The sequence below is a fragment of the Astatotilapia calliptera genome, chromosome 4 (assembly GCF_964374335.1).
Source record: "Astatotilapia calliptera chromosome 4, fAstCal68.1, whole genome shotgun sequence".
Lineage (NCBI taxonomy): Eukaryota > Metazoa > Chordata > Actinopteri > Cichliformes > Cichlidae > Astatotilapia > Astatotilapia calliptera.
In genome coordinates this window covers 8,670,548-8,689,023 of record NC_137425.1, presented here as the reverse complement: position 1 = coordinate 8,689,023, position 18,476 = coordinate 8,670,548, and the positions used below count along the sequence as shown (strand labels likewise).

At 41.5% G+C, this 18,476-nt stretch overlaps 1 protein-coding gene across 8 annotated transcripts in view; it reads left to right on the top strand.

Moving 5' to 3' along the window:
* The window catches only part of srcin1a (SRC kinase signaling inhibitor 1a), a 128,558-nt gene that overhangs the window by 89,964 nt on the left and 20,118 nt on the right, over window positions 1–18,476 (top strand). For 5 of the 8 annotated variants that reach the window (XM_080300185.1, XM_080300179.1, XM_080300180.1 and 2 more), the window contains exons 5-16: window positions 3,626–3,821; window positions 5,003–5,298; window positions 6,926–7,746; window positions 8,064–8,165; window positions 8,586–8,713; window positions 10,268–10,288; window positions 10,949–11,109; window positions 13,267–13,442; window positions 14,374–14,504; window positions 14,812–14,959; window positions 15,897–16,203; window positions 16,344–16,605. In XM_080300185.1, the coding sequence (XP_080156311.1) occupies window positions 3,626–3,821; window positions 5,003–5,298; window positions 6,926–7,746; window positions 8,064–8,165; window positions 8,586–8,713; window positions 10,268–10,288; window positions 10,949–11,109; window positions 13,267–13,442; window positions 14,374–14,504; window positions 14,812–14,959; window positions 15,897–16,203; window positions 16,344–16,605 (2,749 nt within the window). The remainder of the gene's footprint in view (window positions 1–3,625; window positions 3,822–5,002; window positions 5,299–6,925; window positions 7,747–8,063; window positions 8,166–8,585; window positions 8,714–10,267; window positions 10,289–10,948; window positions 11,110–13,266; window positions 13,443–14,373; window positions 14,505–14,811; window positions 14,960–15,896; window positions 16,204–16,343; window positions 16,606–18,476) is intronic. The other 3 variants (XM_080300182.1, XM_080300183.1, XM_080300181.1) reach the window with 3 other exon arrangements.

Below are 18,476 nucleotides of genomic sequence, written 5' to 3'. Positions count from 1 at the left end.
TTTGCAGTCTAAATAAGACGACCCTGAAGTACAAGATGGAGTTTGATGAGAAATGCTCCCCCAAACATAGAAAGCCATATACCAAGGCTACAAGGCTTTTGACCTTAAAGCAGAGTAGACCATTGTGTGTGTGTGTGTCTGTGTGTATGCACGCATGCTAGTGTCTACAAGCAAGAAACAAGAAAAGACATGGTGGGAGGTTGCAATGAGTTTAATGCAGTTTGTAGCCTTAGGTTGCCTTGTCCCACTTTCCACTCTATTCACATGTAAGATCATCCTGTTCTCCTCTTGTTCCTCTCTTCTGCAATGCCCTTATAGCAGTGTGGAGATTGCAACAGTAATTGAGTGCTGTTGGAAAAAGTCTAAAAGAAAAGGTTGAGGTGTAGGGAAGGGGGTGGACGGTGGGAGGGTGTGGAGGAAAAATGAGGAGGTAAAACCAGTTTTCCTCAAAGGCTGTGAACACCGTGATGTAACGCTGGCATTTCTAGCAGCACCAGATGCATGACCAGATGGTGCATTCACATATATTATTTACAATGCAAAATTACCGCAGTGAGACATTTTCAGTTTACATATCACATAAACCACCAATATGGAAGTCAATGTTTGGGGACTGTTGTAATAAGACGATCTGAGTAAAACCACATGTAACAACAGCGGCAGTAATCTTATACCCAGTCATACATGGGGATTTCATTGTCTTGTTTTTGCAGCATGTTGAAAGGAGTTGCGGAGAGAATACAGGGTGAATAAGGAGGTAAATTTGGGTTTAAAAAGATGACAGGAAAGCTAGTTCAGACATACAGGATCATACTCTCCCATTTCCATTTCCTAGAAAGCTCAGTGGGTTATTTCGCTTTTAAATTATATTCTAACAAGGACAGCTAGAATGAGTCAAGCTGTAGTTCAGAGTTGCTCATATTCCCATTCATAGAAAAAGCTGCATTTCTTTGCCAAATCAGCTCCTGGGTGTTACTTTTACTGAGTAATATTTCATTTAGACGGCTGGTTCAGCACCTGTTCTGTGTTGGCTAAACACCTGAATTTGTTAAGCACAGAGTCCAAAAACTGCTTTTTATCATCCTCCTTCTTTATTGGCATTTAGAACGTCAAGTGTAGTCTACAAATAGTCTAGCAAAAATTAACATTAAAAAATGTAATAGTTAGGAAATATGCTAGAGTTAGTTGAGAAGATTGCTATCCGTCTCATGTATGTAAAGTATATATGAAAACATCACTATCAGTAGCACACCTCACTACGCTGGTTCATTCTAAAAAGTAACAAAAATCTACAAATCAGTACCTTTTAGCTCAGTAAGTAACCTTTTTACTGTTTAGCCTGTAAAGTGTAAAAATTACAACTGGTTATTTTGCCTATTTTGACGTAAGGTCATGTATAAATAACTCCAGCCTACATAGTAGTCTGGCAAGTGCACGAAGCCCAAGAATTATACTGCTGTTACCTCAGAGCTGGGATGACTGTTCACCAGTGTTGCCAGTCTGCTAATCATAGCTTCTTAGTTAAGCAGAAGACTCACATCAAACAGCTTGTATAACACCGAAAGCACGTTTCAACATTTCAATCACAACTTTTGCTTCCTAAAACAGTGGAAACGTAAATAAAATCTCCAGGGTTTATTTTGATCCCCCAACCCTCCTCACCCCTTAATGTCCCTATGTAGGATGGTCTGGCCAGAATGAGGCAAGCTACAGTGTGGGCTCCTCCTCCTCCTCTGTGATGCTGTTGGCTGTGTTCCTCGGTGTGGTCACAGCTTAGATAAATGACCCTATTAGAAAACATGGTGTGGGTTATCTGTCAGCATCGCAGTTTCTCAGTGCGCTCAGACACTGTCTGCCGCTACCATCACTGGTTTGGTTCACTGTGTATGATTGCGTGATTGAATTATGTATGATGGCGGCAAAAGGAATGTAAGGTTACATTATAAAAAATGGTCGTTGGGATTTTTAGTCTTGCTGCAGGTTTGTAACTCGTCTTGTAAACATACACGTGAATGCATGCAGCAGCTAATTAAAAGACCAAATTACCAATGACTGCAGTACCTAACATGATATAAGGTCCCATATATTGCTGTTTGGTTATTCCATTTCCTACTGGAATAATTACTCGATTCCCAGAAGTTTAATAAGTAAAAAAGATTTATCTCATTGAGTTGCATGAGTACTGCAACGTTTATTATCATTTGCATCTACATATTAAGGATATCTACTAAAGCTAAAGCTAGGCTGGTGTTCACTTGGAAGTGTTGGACAAATTGAACTATGATCGTCGGTGCAAAATTCTGTAGCAATCGATCTAAAAGCTGAGTATGCACCGAGGTGGTCGATCGACTATCTGACGGTGACATTGCCATCCATTGAACTGTGCCACCTGCAAGGCTAAAAAAAATTAATCTTGTGCTACATTCATTTTGCCCACTGTGACAGTATATTGTCACATGCTGCCTTTTGGTAAAAACAAAACCCACCCTTTTGAAATTCTCTGTCTGGGATATTGAGATGGATTTCTTCCCTGCTATTTTTTCATTTTACTGATTAAGTAGTTAATTGATTATTTTGAAAAAAAAAATCCATATTGAAAGTATTCTCTGTTTGCATCTTTCATTTCTTGTTCAGCATGCTTTCCTGGCTTATTACCCAATTAACAAAACCATAAATGGATGTACAGTGGTTGTGTATTCTGTGCAGTGCTGTGTGTTTATGAATGAATTCAAACAATCCACTGCTGAGACTTAATGAGCGCAGATATGGCCCTCCATATTGCTTCTGTCAGTATCCCATTAATTAAATACCACATTAATGGAAGGAGCAGTAGATCCATGCTGCTGCTTGACTTAGGCAGCGAAAGGAAGACAGGGAAATTCTTAGAAAGGACTGTTCTAAGCGAGCAGAACGACTGTTGTGCTCGTGGTTCAAGGAGGATGAGACAGGAATGGCTCCTGTGCTGTGGCCAAAGATGCATTTGCTTTTGCCGTCCAAACAATGAGCAGACAGCATTCTGGGAGCTCATTACAGCAGCCTCTGAGCTGGAGGAGACTCTGCAGTGGTGGGGGATCAGAGAGACAGTTCAGTGAGCTCAGCCCCAGCTGCGCTAACAGTCTTTCAGTGAGAGACGCCTGGGCATAGGCCAGCAGGATAAACCCACAGTGACAGCCTGGGATTTGCATGAGCTTCTCCTCCCATCCCACAAGCATTCATTTAAAGTTCGTAGCTGCAAACGGACAAGTTTGTATGAGAGCGTGTGGGAGGTGTGCAAAGTCTCACTAACTTTTTCTGAGTTTCTGCTTAATACGTCTCCTTACAAGTGATTCATAAAGGCTGATGTCCTGGCATTCTGTGCCAACTGAGTACAGCTATATAATGTTTTGTTGCTGCACCATTCAACTAATGTCAGAGACTGTGACGCCAGTAATTCTTTGTAAATGGCTGCTAGCTTAACCATTGTCAGGGCTTCAATAATCTTGTTAGGTGTTTCATTGTGTGGTGTCTCACTGTGTGCCTGCTTTCTGTTTTCGAGTTGTTCTTACACCACTAGCCCCGTCCAATCCATTCTTTCCACTTCAGTTTCACTTCACAGTGAATTAATCTGTCCCTTTTCTCTCTGTAGAGCCGCAGTCCACGCCACTCCCAGTCTACCCAGTCTGGTCTTGCCGACCAGGCTGCCAAGCTCTCTTTTGCCTCCGCTGAATCCTTGGAGACTATGTCAGAAGCCGACATCCCCATTGGGTTTAACCGGATGAACCGATTTCGCCAGAGTCTGCCGCTGTCCCGCTCAGCCAGCCAGAATAAGCTACGATCTCCAGGTTAAAATCACTGCATACCAGCTGGACTCAAGGCAGCTTTCTCTTTACCTCATGTAGCTGGTGAAGGGAACCACTGTGCTTACAAGGAATTGAAGGAATTGTGTTTTATTCACACCGAATTTACAGTCTTTAGTCTAATTGACCTGCTATAAAAATGTACAGAACACTCAAACCTGATAAAGTATGACTTTGTTTTTCAGTGTCGATGCAGTACGCTCCCTGTGAGCTCAAAAATGTCTTGTAGTTTTTAGAATGCAACAAAAAAACATAGATATTTTTTTCTTAGGATAGGTATTTTAGTGACATTTCATTTAACTGTAACAGAGTTCATACTGTACTGGATTAAGTATATCCTTGTGTGCAAGCAGAACATTCGAGGACAGTTTTATATTAAAAGGGCCTTGGGAGTGTAGAGAGGATTAATGTGAAGGTGGTGCAGATTCATGAAGAGCAAGGTGTGGAGTTACCTTGCGCAGGTAAAAGAAGTGGGTGTAAAATTAAAGAGCTATACCTGATTAGGGCATTCCTGAATAAGAAGTTCAAGCAAAAGTGGCACACCAGGCTTGCCTGTCTCCCCTGTCTCTACACTAACTACTGTCTTTGTTTTCTTCTCTTCCCAACTTGTCTGCAGTATTAACTGACACTTAATTTTGCCTGACTTTTAACTCTTGGTCTTTCTTTGCTTTGTTTGTTCTTTTTTGTTTGTCCCATGGTGTATGACTTTTTGTTTGTCCCATGGTGTATGAAGATGAATTTTCAGGTTAGTCAGGCGTCAAACACATCTTTATTTATATGATCGTTGCAGAATCTGCTGAAAGCTTTTTATGAAGTTGGGATGTTTTGGAGTTTAATTATTCATAGGTGGGGCAACTAATACTCAAAAAGAAAACCTTGCAAAAAATTCAGCCTGTGCATGCATCTTTGTGCATTATCTGTGAATTCTCAACTAGCTCTCACAATCCTAATCTAACATTAAGAAAATAAGAGTGGGTTTGGTACTCATTTAGCCATTAATCATGTTGACATCTGATGAGAAAAGTTATCTAGATTTCGTATCTCAAGAGTCAGAACATTTGTATCATTTCAGCTGCAGCCAACAAAATGTCTCTGCTAGTTCTCTCCATCCACTAAAGCCAGCATCTTCTGACTCAGCCACCTTCTCCTTCATCGCTTTCTATTAGGCGTGCTGTTTCTGCAATATGGAGATGAGACGCGTCGGGTGCACATCACCCATGAGCTCACCAGCCTGGATACGCTGCATGCTCTCATCGTGCACATGTTCCCTCAGAAGTTGACAGCAGGTATGCTGAAGTCACCCAACACAGCCATCCTGATCAAGGACGAGGCCCGTAATGTCTTCTACGAGCTGGAGGATGTCAGAGACATTCAGGATCGCAGCATCATCAAGATTTACCGCAAAGAACCCATCTATGCTTCTTATCCCGCTGCCGCACACCTGGCCAACGGGGACTTGAGGGTAAGCAGAATGGAGCTGGGAGGTGAAAAGGCCAGCCTGTTTTCTGCTATTTCACAGAACAAAATTCTTGTCTGATCTCTGGCAAGTTTGACAACTGAACTGTCAATGAAAACTGTAATTGGGTGCCTTTTTGGTAAGGTAATAGTGCCTTGTTTTATTATTTTTATTATTTTAGTGGTTACTTTGACTATTACAGGCTATTACAGTATATTCAGGTTAGTAATTTAACAGGTATTCCTCCTGGAAATGTATTTTCTTATCTTCAAGTAGGCCATCTGTTGCTGTGCAGACACCAGAGAACAATGTTCCTGTGTGAAATGAGCATATTTTAACATTCAAAGCTATTTCTGCTTCAGTAAAGATCAAGGGAGCCTGAGGGAGATCTTTTTTTAGTTTTTTTTTTATACAAAACTCTGCTTACAATCTGCATTATTCACAAAATACTAAGAATACAACTCTTGTTAACCATGCAAACAGAGAATGAAAAATGATTTCAGTGCATGTACTGTGCTTGTTTACGTAAACATTTTATACAAGAAGTTGACATGGAAAAAGAGGGGAAGGGGTGGCCAACGAGTATGTGTACACCACAAAAACATCAACAAGTATCCACATAGGCCTAAAGACCAGCTGGTGACCACCTGGCAACCAGTTGGCAACAGTTGATTAGGAAAAATAAGTATTCCTTAGTGGTTGCCAGTGGTTGTTCACAGTCACTGTGAAATCTATTGCTAAAGCCCCAATCTTGCAGGCTGGAGGTAGTTTTTACTGCACTTTTTAAAGTTTCAGTACCTCTCAGTGGTTAGTTAGTGTTTGCGATTCTTGGTACATCCAGTTTCTTCCACTGAAAATCAGAAACCACTTGTCAACTGGTCAGGGAATACAGGGTTTGGCTTAGTTTTAATGCCATGGTTTTTCAGTGTATATAAATAAATTTATCCCTGGTTACAAAGGCTAAACATCACAGATTACTCTGTCTTTGTCTAATATATTCTCTGCAATAAACTGTTTGCTATGATGCTGAGAATGAATGAAAACAGGAATGACTTAAGTTAGAAAAGTAGATATGCGACTAGGAAAAGCAGACTATTTGACAGTTAAAAGGTTCAGAAATTAGAAAAATCACAACAGGAGTAAATTAGCAGCAGGGGAACACAGCCAGAAGTGAAGTTAAAGATAGCACTGGGGCATGTTTAACAATAATATACTAGACAAAATGCAGGGAAGAAGAGCTCAGTGAAGAAACGTTCAGAGCTTTTCAGGTTGAATGAGCTTTTGCATCATGTTATCATCCTGCTGTAGATAAAGATACAGATTTAAGACTACATGGTCTTGTTTTGCCTCGCAGATTCTTTCCATTTAGAATAGACACAATCAATTTTATTCCTTTTATCATTAGTCTAATAAACAAAATCACAGGCAGCATCTCTGATCTCTTCCATTGGACCAATAATTTGTCTCGTTGTTTAACAAATTTATCATCATATTTTGGCATCTGCAGATCCTGACACCTTGTCTGGTGTCAGCCAGATCCAAGTCATAGCCATAGTCATTATAAGCATGGGAATCACAGCACACTCATCTGTTGGTCTCCATGGTAACTCTCATCCCTCTTTGTTCATTTCAGAGGGAAATGGTCTACTCTTCCCGCGACTCCTCCCCAACTCGCCGCCTAAATACCCTTCCTTCCTCCACCGCCTCAGCATCCTCTGGGTCTCCTTCTCGCTCACGCCTCTCCTACAGCGGGGGCCGTGCTCCATCCTTCGGTGGATCCCATCCCCAACATGATCAGCCCCGACACCCACACCATCCCTCAGCCGGCCATGGTGCCAACGCAGGTCTTTCCCCTTCACCTAGTGCCATCCTGGAGCGCCGCGATGTCAAGCCTGATGAAGAGGTTTCTGCTAAAAACATGGCACTGATGAAAAATGAGGGGCTATATGCCGATCCCTACAGCTTGATGCACGAAGGCCGCCTCAGCATCGCTTCCACCCAGTCATTAGCTGCGATCGGAGACCCCTTTAGCTTCCCTGTTTCCGCTGGCCTGTACCGACGTGGCTCTGTGCGCTCCCTCAGCACCTACTCAGCTGCTGCTCTCCAGGGAGACCTGGAAGACTCGCTCTACAAGCCTGGAGGTTCACTATACTCAGACACATACTCTTCTGCCACTCTGGGCATGGGATTTCGCATGCCACCGTCATCCCCACAGAAAATCCCTGACATGCAGCTGAGGGACAGGGACTCTTATTCCAGCACACCCAGAGCCTCACCTGTCAGACAGAGTTTCCGCAAGGACTCTGCCTCTTCTTCTGTGTTTGTGGAGAGCCCGAAATCCAGGCCCAGCTCCAGTTCTGATCCTCTGTGTATAACAGCTGGACCTGGAGAGGGCAGCCGCACCACATCTGGTTTTGGGTCTTCGTTATCTGGGCAAGATTCTGACAGTAGCAGGTCAGTAAGAATCAGTGTGAATGTTTTCCTGTTTTTATTCATGTATTTTATTGTATCTTCTGATGCAGTGTGCATCAGGGGAAAAAAGCAAACAAACAAAAACAAAACCCTCAAAGTTACATATTTTCTCTGCCTGATAAAATTTTACAGATATTATTAATTCATGTTTAACAATCTTCTATTCAAATTTGCATATTTCACACCCCTAAGAACAAATATTTTTCTGTTTGCAAAGAATTCCAAGTGTTTTTTCAGCTCTTCGTTTGTGTTGAGTTCAGGGTTTTGTTTCACAGATGTGCTGTTTGTTATTTTCGCAGGGATCATCGCCTGGAGCGTATGGAGGCCATGGAGAAGCAGATAGCCAGTCTGACTGGCCTCGTCCAGAGTGTGCTGACCAGAGCACCAGACAGTGACAGCACGTAAGACTCTCCATTACAGCCCATTAACCCTCTGAAAGTCACAGATACAGCATTAGTTTGGACACAAAAACAGGATGATCGACAGGATTATTATCTATTATGAGAGCCATTAGAAGCTCCATAGCTGTGAAGTGGTGCATTACCTTGTGTGAGCACAGCACAAATTCAGAGCACTAAACATTAGCCACAGGGCACAATGCTGATCAGTGCACTGATAAATACAGACATCTCCTAGAGTCTTTCAGTAGATTTTGATTCCTTACACTGACCATTGTTATCAGGGCACTTTACTCTCACATATGCAGTAGACTTCATTAAAAAGGTGACAACTTGTTAATGTAATCAGTCTGATAGTATCCAGCACTGGTGCTTCTAGTGTTAGCACTGTAATTGCCTTGCCCTGTGGCCGTTGATCCTCAGATGTGGCCTGCTGCGTCTCTGCATGATGGCGGGCTGCCCTCCAGACCAAGGGACGGAGTTTTCACGGCCATTACCTTTCTCTTCCAGCGAGAAGACCGAAACCAACAGTGATGGCTCCGCCACTGGAAGTGAGTAAAGCAGCGTAATTGTTACCTGTGAACCCAACCGTTACTAACACTTCCTTTCCTGTGCTGTTTAGAATACTTTTATGGCTCGATTTCCCTGCTCCCTGTGCACGCACCCGAATGTACACAAACTAGCAATGGAGGTGACTTCCTGGTTTAAGACTAATATTTGCCAACTTGGTAACTTTCTTACAAGAGGGCGGATAAGAGGTTAAGTTAAGAAATGTAGCATTGGTAATTGTTTGTTTGGAACTTTTAGTTCTACTCCAGCATTGTTCAAACAATGTGTTAGCTATCAAACTGCATGTGAATATGTAGTTATACAGTCTGACCCTGGAACTTAAACATGTTTATCTACATAAACAGTAATAGTGTCCTGTCCCAAGCAGAATTCAAAGAATTTTATTTCATTTTTGCTCTAGTGGGAATGTATATTGACATGTTAATGGGCCAAATATAGTGCATAATACACTGAGTCAGATGAAATATCTTTAATAAATCAGTGGTATGATAGGTTATATGGTAATACTTCCATGTATCGTAAATAGCGATCCTACACTGGCTGTGCATTTTTTATTATAAGCATTGCAAATCTAACAGCAGATTTAGCTTATGAAGTCATAATAATTCTCATGGACAGTTTTTCTTCTAGCTATCCAAAACTAACTGCATTACGCAGGAAAACTTGCCAGTGTTCATTTTAATTGAACCAAGTGAGTTCAGTGTTAAAGTCTCTTTGGACACTCTCATAGTTCTTTTTTCTTTTTCTCTTTGACTGTCTTTGCTTTTCTGTCGCTTCTTAAGTGGAAAAGTTTAATTTAAAATGTCTAATATATCATTTGATAATCAAAATTAAGCATCAAATCAAGCATCAAATCGGGTTAATAGAATTGTTAAAGCTCGGTCAGATGAGAAAATTACTCTTTGGTTCTTTTGAGATTGTACCGCAAAGTTTTTTTTGCATTGCTAAGTACAAATACAGGAAAGCAGAGGCGAAATGCTAGACGGATCTGTCAGAGATTGAAAAATATACCTGGTGACAGCTCGTGAAATGTGTTAAATAAACTGAGATGCCAAATTGTAAACATAACCTCCAGAAAGAGGAAATAAGACAGCTTTGAAGTCTTTGGAAGGTTTATTCCTTCACTTGTGACTGTCTCTGCTGGCGGCATGTAAATTCAATTTTGTGTTCAAAGGTATTTTTCAAAATATCAGATATTCTATATAAGAAATAAATATTTAATCATAGAATTTGTTAAATACTGACAGGAGCTTTTCAGCTTTTGTACCCCGATAGGTACACTGGATGCATCCCTTTGATACTGTACAGTCATTCCTGTCTCTCCATAATTTTATAACCCTGTTGTCTTTGAAGCTTCCTCATGCATTGGATCACTGCCATAAGACTTATGCCATCATCACAGCCATTGTCTCTGCTATAGTCAATAAAATGTTCTCCGGGATCACCATTCTGTAAATCTAAACTTTCCTCTCCCTCTTTGTCTCTCTGCTACTCATTAATTTCTTGGTAACTGGCTCACTCTTTCTATATTCCAGCCGGACGACAGAAGAAGAAAGGTAGTTTCCATCTCCTACTCTATCACCCTTTTACTCCTTCCAGACATTTCTCATTGCTCCCTGACCTCTGTATGGGTGTGTGGTGTTGCTGGGTAGCTGGCAGTGTATATTCTCCTATTTATCTCCTGGTTGGTTTCCCAGAACGCAGACTCCCCTCGTTCTGTCTGTCTCTACTTTTTAAATTTCTGCTTGGTTATTCCTTTGCGAATTTCAGAGGTTTGTTCTGGCACACAGTGGAAAACTCTTTTGTGAGGGTGTGTGAATATGTGGTAGAATATATGGTGGGTCAATGACCATACTCACAAAGGCCTATGTTCAGATAAGAGCATGGTTATCCCTGTGTGTCACTGCTGAATAGACTAATTGCACTTCTCTATGGGTTACTAATAGCATGAGCTCATATTTCTCCCACTGGGCAATTAGAGTTTTGTGAATATGGGACTTTTTTGTATTCACACACTATATCCTCTGTGTGTGTGCGCCCAGAGTTTCTGTATATGTAATTTTTTTGGCCTTTATGGCAAGTGTGTATTTGTGTTATTGTTTTACTGTGTGATGCTGGCTGGCTGCAACTCTCACCGGAGCATAACCCAACAAACTAACCGCTTTGTTTCCCAACGACCTCCCGGTGACCCCCGTTTCCTGCTCTGTGATTGGCAGCAAATACACCGTCGGCACCTCTAGCTCTGATGCCGCCGCCACCTTCTAACTCAATCCAGGTGAACAGCGTTGGTCGCTTGCAGATGCAGCTCCATCTTCACGGTCTGCAGCAAAACGCCAGCGACCTGCGCAAACAGCTCAACCAGCTACGCAAGATCCAGGTATTTAATATCCACGATTAAATGTTTTTAATTGGTTTGTCCTTTCAGATTAGAAAACTGGTTATTGTCTAGCTCTACGAACACCGTTTGTTTTCCTAAATATACCTTTGATATTCGAGTTTATATTTAATGTTTCCTGTCTCATCTAAATGATTATCGTAGCTGCCAATGGCACTCTGTGTTTGTGAACCGAGCTCTCTGTGGTTGTGTAATGAATCCCACTATGTAAGAACTACATAAAATTTATCTGGACACATCTAGTCCTCCTCCCTATGGAGGAAAATAATGTTTTCTTTCATCTTTTTTGTTAGTTATATTGTTGTTATTGCACAGCAGAAAAACAAATGCATATAAATATGTAATAAGGATAAAAAGAAACAGACATCTGATATTAATGCGATATTTTGAAATGTAAATTCACTGTGACAGTGGTATAACTCATCAAAACAAATTGTAAAAGGTGAACAATTATTAACACCCCCACCTCTACCCTAATAACATGCAAATGGTTATTTGTATTTGTATGTGTTGCTAATGGCTTTGCAAATGTACGCTCTAAAAAAATCAGCAGCAGCATGCCTCGCCTGAGACACTTTACTGATGACTCTGCATATTACACAGTCTTGTGAGCAGTTGTTATTAACAAGTTTCTACTGAAGAAGTAGTCCTTAGGAAGAGTGTTGACAGCATGCTGAGTAGATTATTTAGAGAAACCAGGACACTGTTTCTGGGTTGAGATAAACCCATTTTTTACTGAAGCGAACTGGCATTATCTTGATCAGCGTGAATGATGTGCTAGTAGCATTTGTTTGGAGCATCCTTTTCCGTTTCGCTCCTTAGACCTGTCGAGATAGATGCAGAATTAGACAGAAAGCCACAAGAAGAGTTAACCAAAATGTGGAAATTAAGTCCTTTCTGTCTGAGTTTCATTTATCTCCGCTTGAAGTGGTGCCATGGTTACTGCAGGAGGAATTAGAAAGAGATGAGATAAATGCTCTCACTTTCAGAGGAGTGAAGTTTCTTGCAGGAAAAGGAGTGAAAAATTGAGTAATGGAAGTGAGAGATGATAGGCATGTGGTGCTTTTATTTGTTCCGTAAGAGCAGTTGCAAGGCTGCTTTCAACTAGCGAAACAGTGAGATGGCGAGCCAAACACCAATGGTTGTGATGCACCGAAGAGAGAACAGTTTGCTGTTTGCGTGTCAGTGTGCCCAAGTGTGACCTCTGCACCTGGGCCTATATTGCCGCCCGTGCCGATGGCCAACAGCTTTAATTTTACATGTGAATGAATTATGCAAGAGGGTAAAGTAGAGACAGGCAACTGAGCAAGACAGAGGCAGCAGAGCATGCTATTTCTCTTGATGCATTAAACATTTTTCTTTAATGTGTTACTGTACTCCTTGCTTTTGGACTCATGCATCTACATCACTGCTGCTGGCAGTATATCAGGGAATACTGGGTAATTATAAATGTTAGCGATATTGTTGTCTTGCTTCACTTCCTGGAACAAAAGAATAATCAATTATTCATTTTTTCTTGCTTACTAGGTGATTTCATCTTGGGGAGTTGTGTTACATGCATAGTCCTGTAGAATATTCCTTTCATAACACTGAAAGCAAGTGGAGTTCATGCTTGGTGCATCTGTTTCATTTTCCTCAGGGTATTTCAGCCCTCTGTGTTTAGAACAATATTGTGTGCACATGCTAATGCAAATACAGACAGCAGAAAGTGAAGTATTGGCTGCATCTCAGAGTGGTTTTAAGAACATATTGTTCATTACATCATGAAGGCTAAAACTCACTAATATTGACTGGAAAATTAATATACATTAAAGGACAGAGTTAAGTGTTCTTCTCATGTGGAAGGTCATGGAGTAAAGATGCCAGAGAACCTGACCCCTCAAGGACAAGGTAGAAAAAGGTGTGCAGTTGTTGCAAATCACTGAAGTTTTCATTGTAAAGCCTTAGTCAGCTCCAGTTCTCCTCCTTAATGCGATAGTATTTTGTGATAAATGAAATAGCAGCTTTCATAACGCCAGCAAGCAATGCTCCAAAGACCAAGAAGGCTAACATTCCCACAGCTAATTTCCAAATATTTGCTGAGTGTACGTGTATTTCTGTGATGTTGTTTTTTAACGTGTGGCTTTTTTTTTCATGCAGCTAGAGAACCAGGATTCAGTGCGAACGCTGCTGAAGCGGACAGAGGCGGAGCTGAACGTGCGTGTGACTGATGCCCTGAGGAAACAGGAGGATCCTCTCCAGAGGCAGCGCCTCCTGGTGGAGGAAGAAAGACTCAAATATCTCAACGAGGAGGAGCTCATCATTCAGCAACTCCAGTCAGTTACAGTACACGATTTGTTTCTTGGCAGTGCAGTGTATAACAGTTGTTGAGCAGTACACGCTTGATGATAGAAACCAGTGATAATTTTAAAAAAAAAGGGGGTTTCCAAATATAGAAGAATCTATGAATGCAATCTGTGCTGTAGGTGAATACTGGTTGACATTTGTGTAGTTTAAGATGCGTTTTAACTTGTATTTTATAATTATATCAGACATAGCAAAATTCATGTCTCTTTTACGACACACTGATAGGATAAAGCTGTCGCTATAATTAAGCCCGGCACAGAGCAAGATGCTTATTAAGATCTGAGTTACACGACTGTCCAACAACTAATTAAACTGACTGCAAAATGAGAGCAAAGAGCTACCTTGAGATTTAATAATCAGATAACCTGCTTCAGTCTTGTATGTGGAAATTTGCTGGATCGCTCTGTGAGTCGAAGAAGACTTATTGAATGTCACTCGTTTCTGCACTTGGATTTTAGAATAATTAGTTGAACTGTTAGATGATCCCTGCTAATCGATGTCTGGTACTTTTCCTGGCTAGTGGCAGCCAATTATTTTGTTTAATTATACACTGAATTTTTATTCATCATATGTCTTGAGGACCAGACTAGATCAACTCAACATTAGCGCTTAACGAATTTATATTTGCGTAGTTTACGTTTTCTTGAAGGCATCATATTATATAGCTATTTTAAAAGTTTCTTACTTCAGTTGCTGCATGAAACTTTCGAAAACTAATCTGTACCTCGTCCAGTTCAGCTTGCCCAAACTGTTGATCTAGTTCCCAGTTGATTGAGAGACAGTTTATTGGCAAAAGCATGGCTGAAACATGAATATCACGATTTTGAGATAAATATTCAGTCGAATCTAAGTGTGGTGGAGGAATCCCTGGTGTTCAGCCTTCTGTCTGTTCCATCTCAGCGACCTGGAGAAGTCGGTGGAGGAGATCCAGAAGGAGTCGTCTGTCAACCACAAGCTGGTGACAGTGCAGGAGCTGGAGGAGAAGGCCACTCTTCTGAGAAAGCTGGGAGAAACACTCACGGAGCTGAAAAGTGAGTCATTCTGGTGGATTCACTGTACACTGGCGCAAAAAGGAAAACACAGCCCTTTATGCTGGCAGACCATTTATAACGCCCTAGTTACTCATCAATGCACTGACTAACTTGTAGTCATGAACAGCCAATCTGTAGCACTTAATCACCCTCAGATTACTCATTGTCTCAATGAACTCAGTGACCATTTACCTAAATTGAAAAAGGTTATGGTTGCCTACCACAAAACATTTTGGACAAATGTAATAGATATTTTTTGTGTGATCACAGTTGGCTCCCTGTATTAATCTGTTGCTTTCCCCTAAAGATCAATTTCCAGGTCTGCAGAGCAAGATGCGGGTGGTGCTCCGGGTGGAGGTGGAAGCTGTCAAGTTCCTGAAGGAAGAGCCACACAGACTTGATGCCCTGTTAAAACGATGCAAGACTATAACTGATACCCTTGCTACCATGCGCAAGTATGACCTAGCACAACAATACCTACTTGGTTGTTTGTATTCCAGTAAAAAAACAACATTAAAGTCTAATAGCTGTCTTTACACTGAGTTTGAGATTTTAATAATCCTTTAAATACTGACAAGGAAGCACTTGTCCAGTAAATTCTTAAGCTCTTAAGTATGATCTGAAAGCTGTTAAATATGCCGAACACTGACTGACCTGTATCCACTTGTAATCAATTCCAGTCAGCCCAGTTTTTCCATTTGCACCTCTGCCAAAGGCATAATGTTTTCACCCCTATGTGCTGGTGTGTCAGCAGAACATTATGGATTTTCATAAATGAGGCAGTGAGAGAGGCCTTTGACCAAGAAAATTTATTAGATGATGTTGTTGATCCAGATCAGAAACTTTCATGCTTAAACATTTGCTGTTTTAAGTCAGAGTTCTGAGTTCATTAAGAGATATAGAAGTGATTTAAATCCATCAAGTGTGAAGAAAAGCAGTATTTAAGTGTGTAGTCAAGCTTCCAGTATTGTTGTACTTAATTGCCATTATTGAATGTCACACTGATGAATGTCCTTTTTAGTCACATGAGTAACAGTTTTAATTTTGCGGTTAGTATAGACTAGAGGACGTTGAAGGACTTTTTCCTTCAGCATGCCATTGTCTATCTCCTAATCAGCCCTGTGTCCAAAAAGCGCCTCACTCTCAGGCTTAATTAATCTCAGTGATAAAAGAGCTCATCTAATGTTGCTCTTTTCTTTCATCTTTTGGGTAGCAGTAAGTTGGCAAATGCATTCAGCAGCAGTGGAAGTTTTTATCCTTCAGCATTTAGTGTTTGGGGTCTTTTTTTAGCATTTGCAATTCTTTTTCATTTCGAGATCTGTATAATACATGTTTGTTGTTTGTGTTACATTTAAAAATGTTGATTAATTAATTCTTCTTCTGTCTTGCTAGACAAGCAAATGAGGGAGTATGGAAGAAGCAAGAAGACTTCACTAGTTCATCATCCAAGCACAACGAGGACTTGCGAAAGTTTGCAGACTTTGAAATCCCCACCAGCCCACCGCTCACCATCAATGATCTCGGGGGAGGCAACAGCTTGTCCAATTGGAGCCCTCACACCAGCCTCAGCCGTGGACATGGCAACCCATCCGGCCTTCACAAGGATAATCATCCTCCTGTTCCCCACAAGGGCAAAGCTCTGGAAGAGCTTGAGCGTCGTGCTGCTGCTGACAAAGCTTTGTCCATGGAGGTCCGACTGGTAGGGATTATTTCTGTTGTTTATTTACGTGTTTTTCACCATCTGCTGTAAATACTTTGTGAAGCAAACCAATAAACCAGTGAGGCATGACTATAGTTTTGTGTTCATACACTGCTCACATCCACCTCTCAACTTCACAGGCAGCAGAGCGGGACTGGGAGGAGAAGCGGGCCAGTCTAACCCAGTACAGTGCTCAGGACATCAACCGTTTGTTGGAAGAGACCCAGGCTGAACTAATGAAGGCTATTCCAGATTTGGATTTTGCTGCCAAGCAGATTAAGCCCTCCTCCAACACACCATCAACACAGACCCCCCAGAGTGGGGCAGCGACCCCAGACCACCGTGCCAACAAGCCCCAGCACAAGCTTTCTGGGAAAGAGGGAGGGTCCAGGCGTGGCTCTGGTGAGATGAGGCTCAGGCTGCATTAGTATGATAGATCAGAGTTTTGTTTCATGGCATCCATTTTTTTTTAAATGAATCTAATTTTTAATTCTTCAATAAACAATCCCTGTTATGTAATCGGTTTATTAAACTGCATGTTAAAAACATACGGTTGTGCTTACATTATAGTAATTTGGGGCTTTTAATTGTTTCTTTAAACTGTTCTTTTTCCAGGGTTGATTGATTGAAGAGTATACATCTTTAATGACTTAAAGAATTTAATTTGAATGTATTTTGACCCTCACACAGGGTCAGAATTAAATATACATACTCAGTTATATACAAACACTCCACTAATACTTGTTAATTTTCCTTTTAAAGGTTAAAAGTTGCAGTTCAACTTTATGCTTGTTGTAGCCATCAACAAGTATGTAAAGCATACCATATGGTGTAATTCTGGCTGGATATTTGGCCATCCCTCTTCAAATTTCAAATTTCAAATTCAAATTTTATTTGTCACGTACACAGTCATACACAGTACGATATGTAGTGAAATGCTTGGACAACTGCTCGTGACCTAAAGAAAACAAAAAAGGAAAGGCTATGAATAAGATAGGAAATAAATATGAAAAATTAAAAAGGGTAAATTTAACTAGGAAGGAATAAAATATAAATTAAGGTTAAAAATGAAATAACTGTACAACACAAATTAGAATGAAGGGTAAATTTAACTGGGAAGAATAAGATAAAATATATAAATTAAAGTTGAAAATAAAATAACTGTACAACAAAATACACAATACACAATATAGAACTATATAAGAATGTATGAAGAAATCTAAATATAAATAAATATATACACAATAACAGCAGCTGTACAAGTATTAACCGGAAATGAAGAATATAGTGACCAGTGTTGTGCAAAACCAAAGTCCAGAAAGTCCAGTGTGTGTGTAAGAACCATATGTGTGGGTCAGTACTGTGTGGTGGTGTGATTGAGAGACCGTATCGCCTGCGGGAAGAAGCTCCTCCTCAGTCTCTCTGTGTTGGTCTTCAGGGAGCGGAATCGCTTTCCTGACCTCAACAGAGAGAACAGTCTGTTGTTGGGATGGCTGAGGTCCTTCACGATCTTCCTGGCCTTGGTCCAGCACCGCCTGCTGTAGATTGAGTGCAGGTCAGGGAGCTCGGAGCGGATGGTGCGCTCAGCTGACCGCACAACCCTCTGTAGAGCTCGTCTGTCCTGCATGGTGCTGTTCCCGAACCAGGTTAAGATGTTTCCCGCCAGGATGCTCTCTATGGTGCACGAGTAAAAGTTCCTGAGCACCTTGGAGGGCAGTTGGAAGTCTCTCAAGCGTCTGAGGTGGTAGAGACGCTGACGGGCCTTTTTCACCACGGTGTTGATGTGACAGGACCATGACAGGTCCTGCGTGATGTGAACTCCGAGGTATTTGAAGCTGTCCACTCTCTCCACTGGGCACTCGTTGATGACGGGGGTCTGGTAGTTCCTCTCCTGCTTAGTGCTGAAGTCCACTATCAGCTCCTTTGTCTTACTGACGTTTAGAAGGAGGTTGTTCCTCTGGCACCAGTTCTCCAGATTCCTAATCTCCTTCAGGTAGGCCGTCTCGTTGTTATCAGAGATCAGGCCCACCACGACGGTGTCGTCAGCAAACTTGATGATGGCGGTGGAGCTGGTAGTGGCCACACAGTCATATGTGTACAAAGAGTACAGCAGGGGGCTCAGAACACACCCCTGGGGGGCTCCAGTGCTGAGAGTGGTGGAGGCTGAGACATGTCCGCCCATCCTTACTGCCTGTGGTCTGCCAGTTAGGAAGTTGGAGATCCACTGACACATAGATGAGCTGAGTCCCAGATGCTCCAGCTTGGTGGTGAGT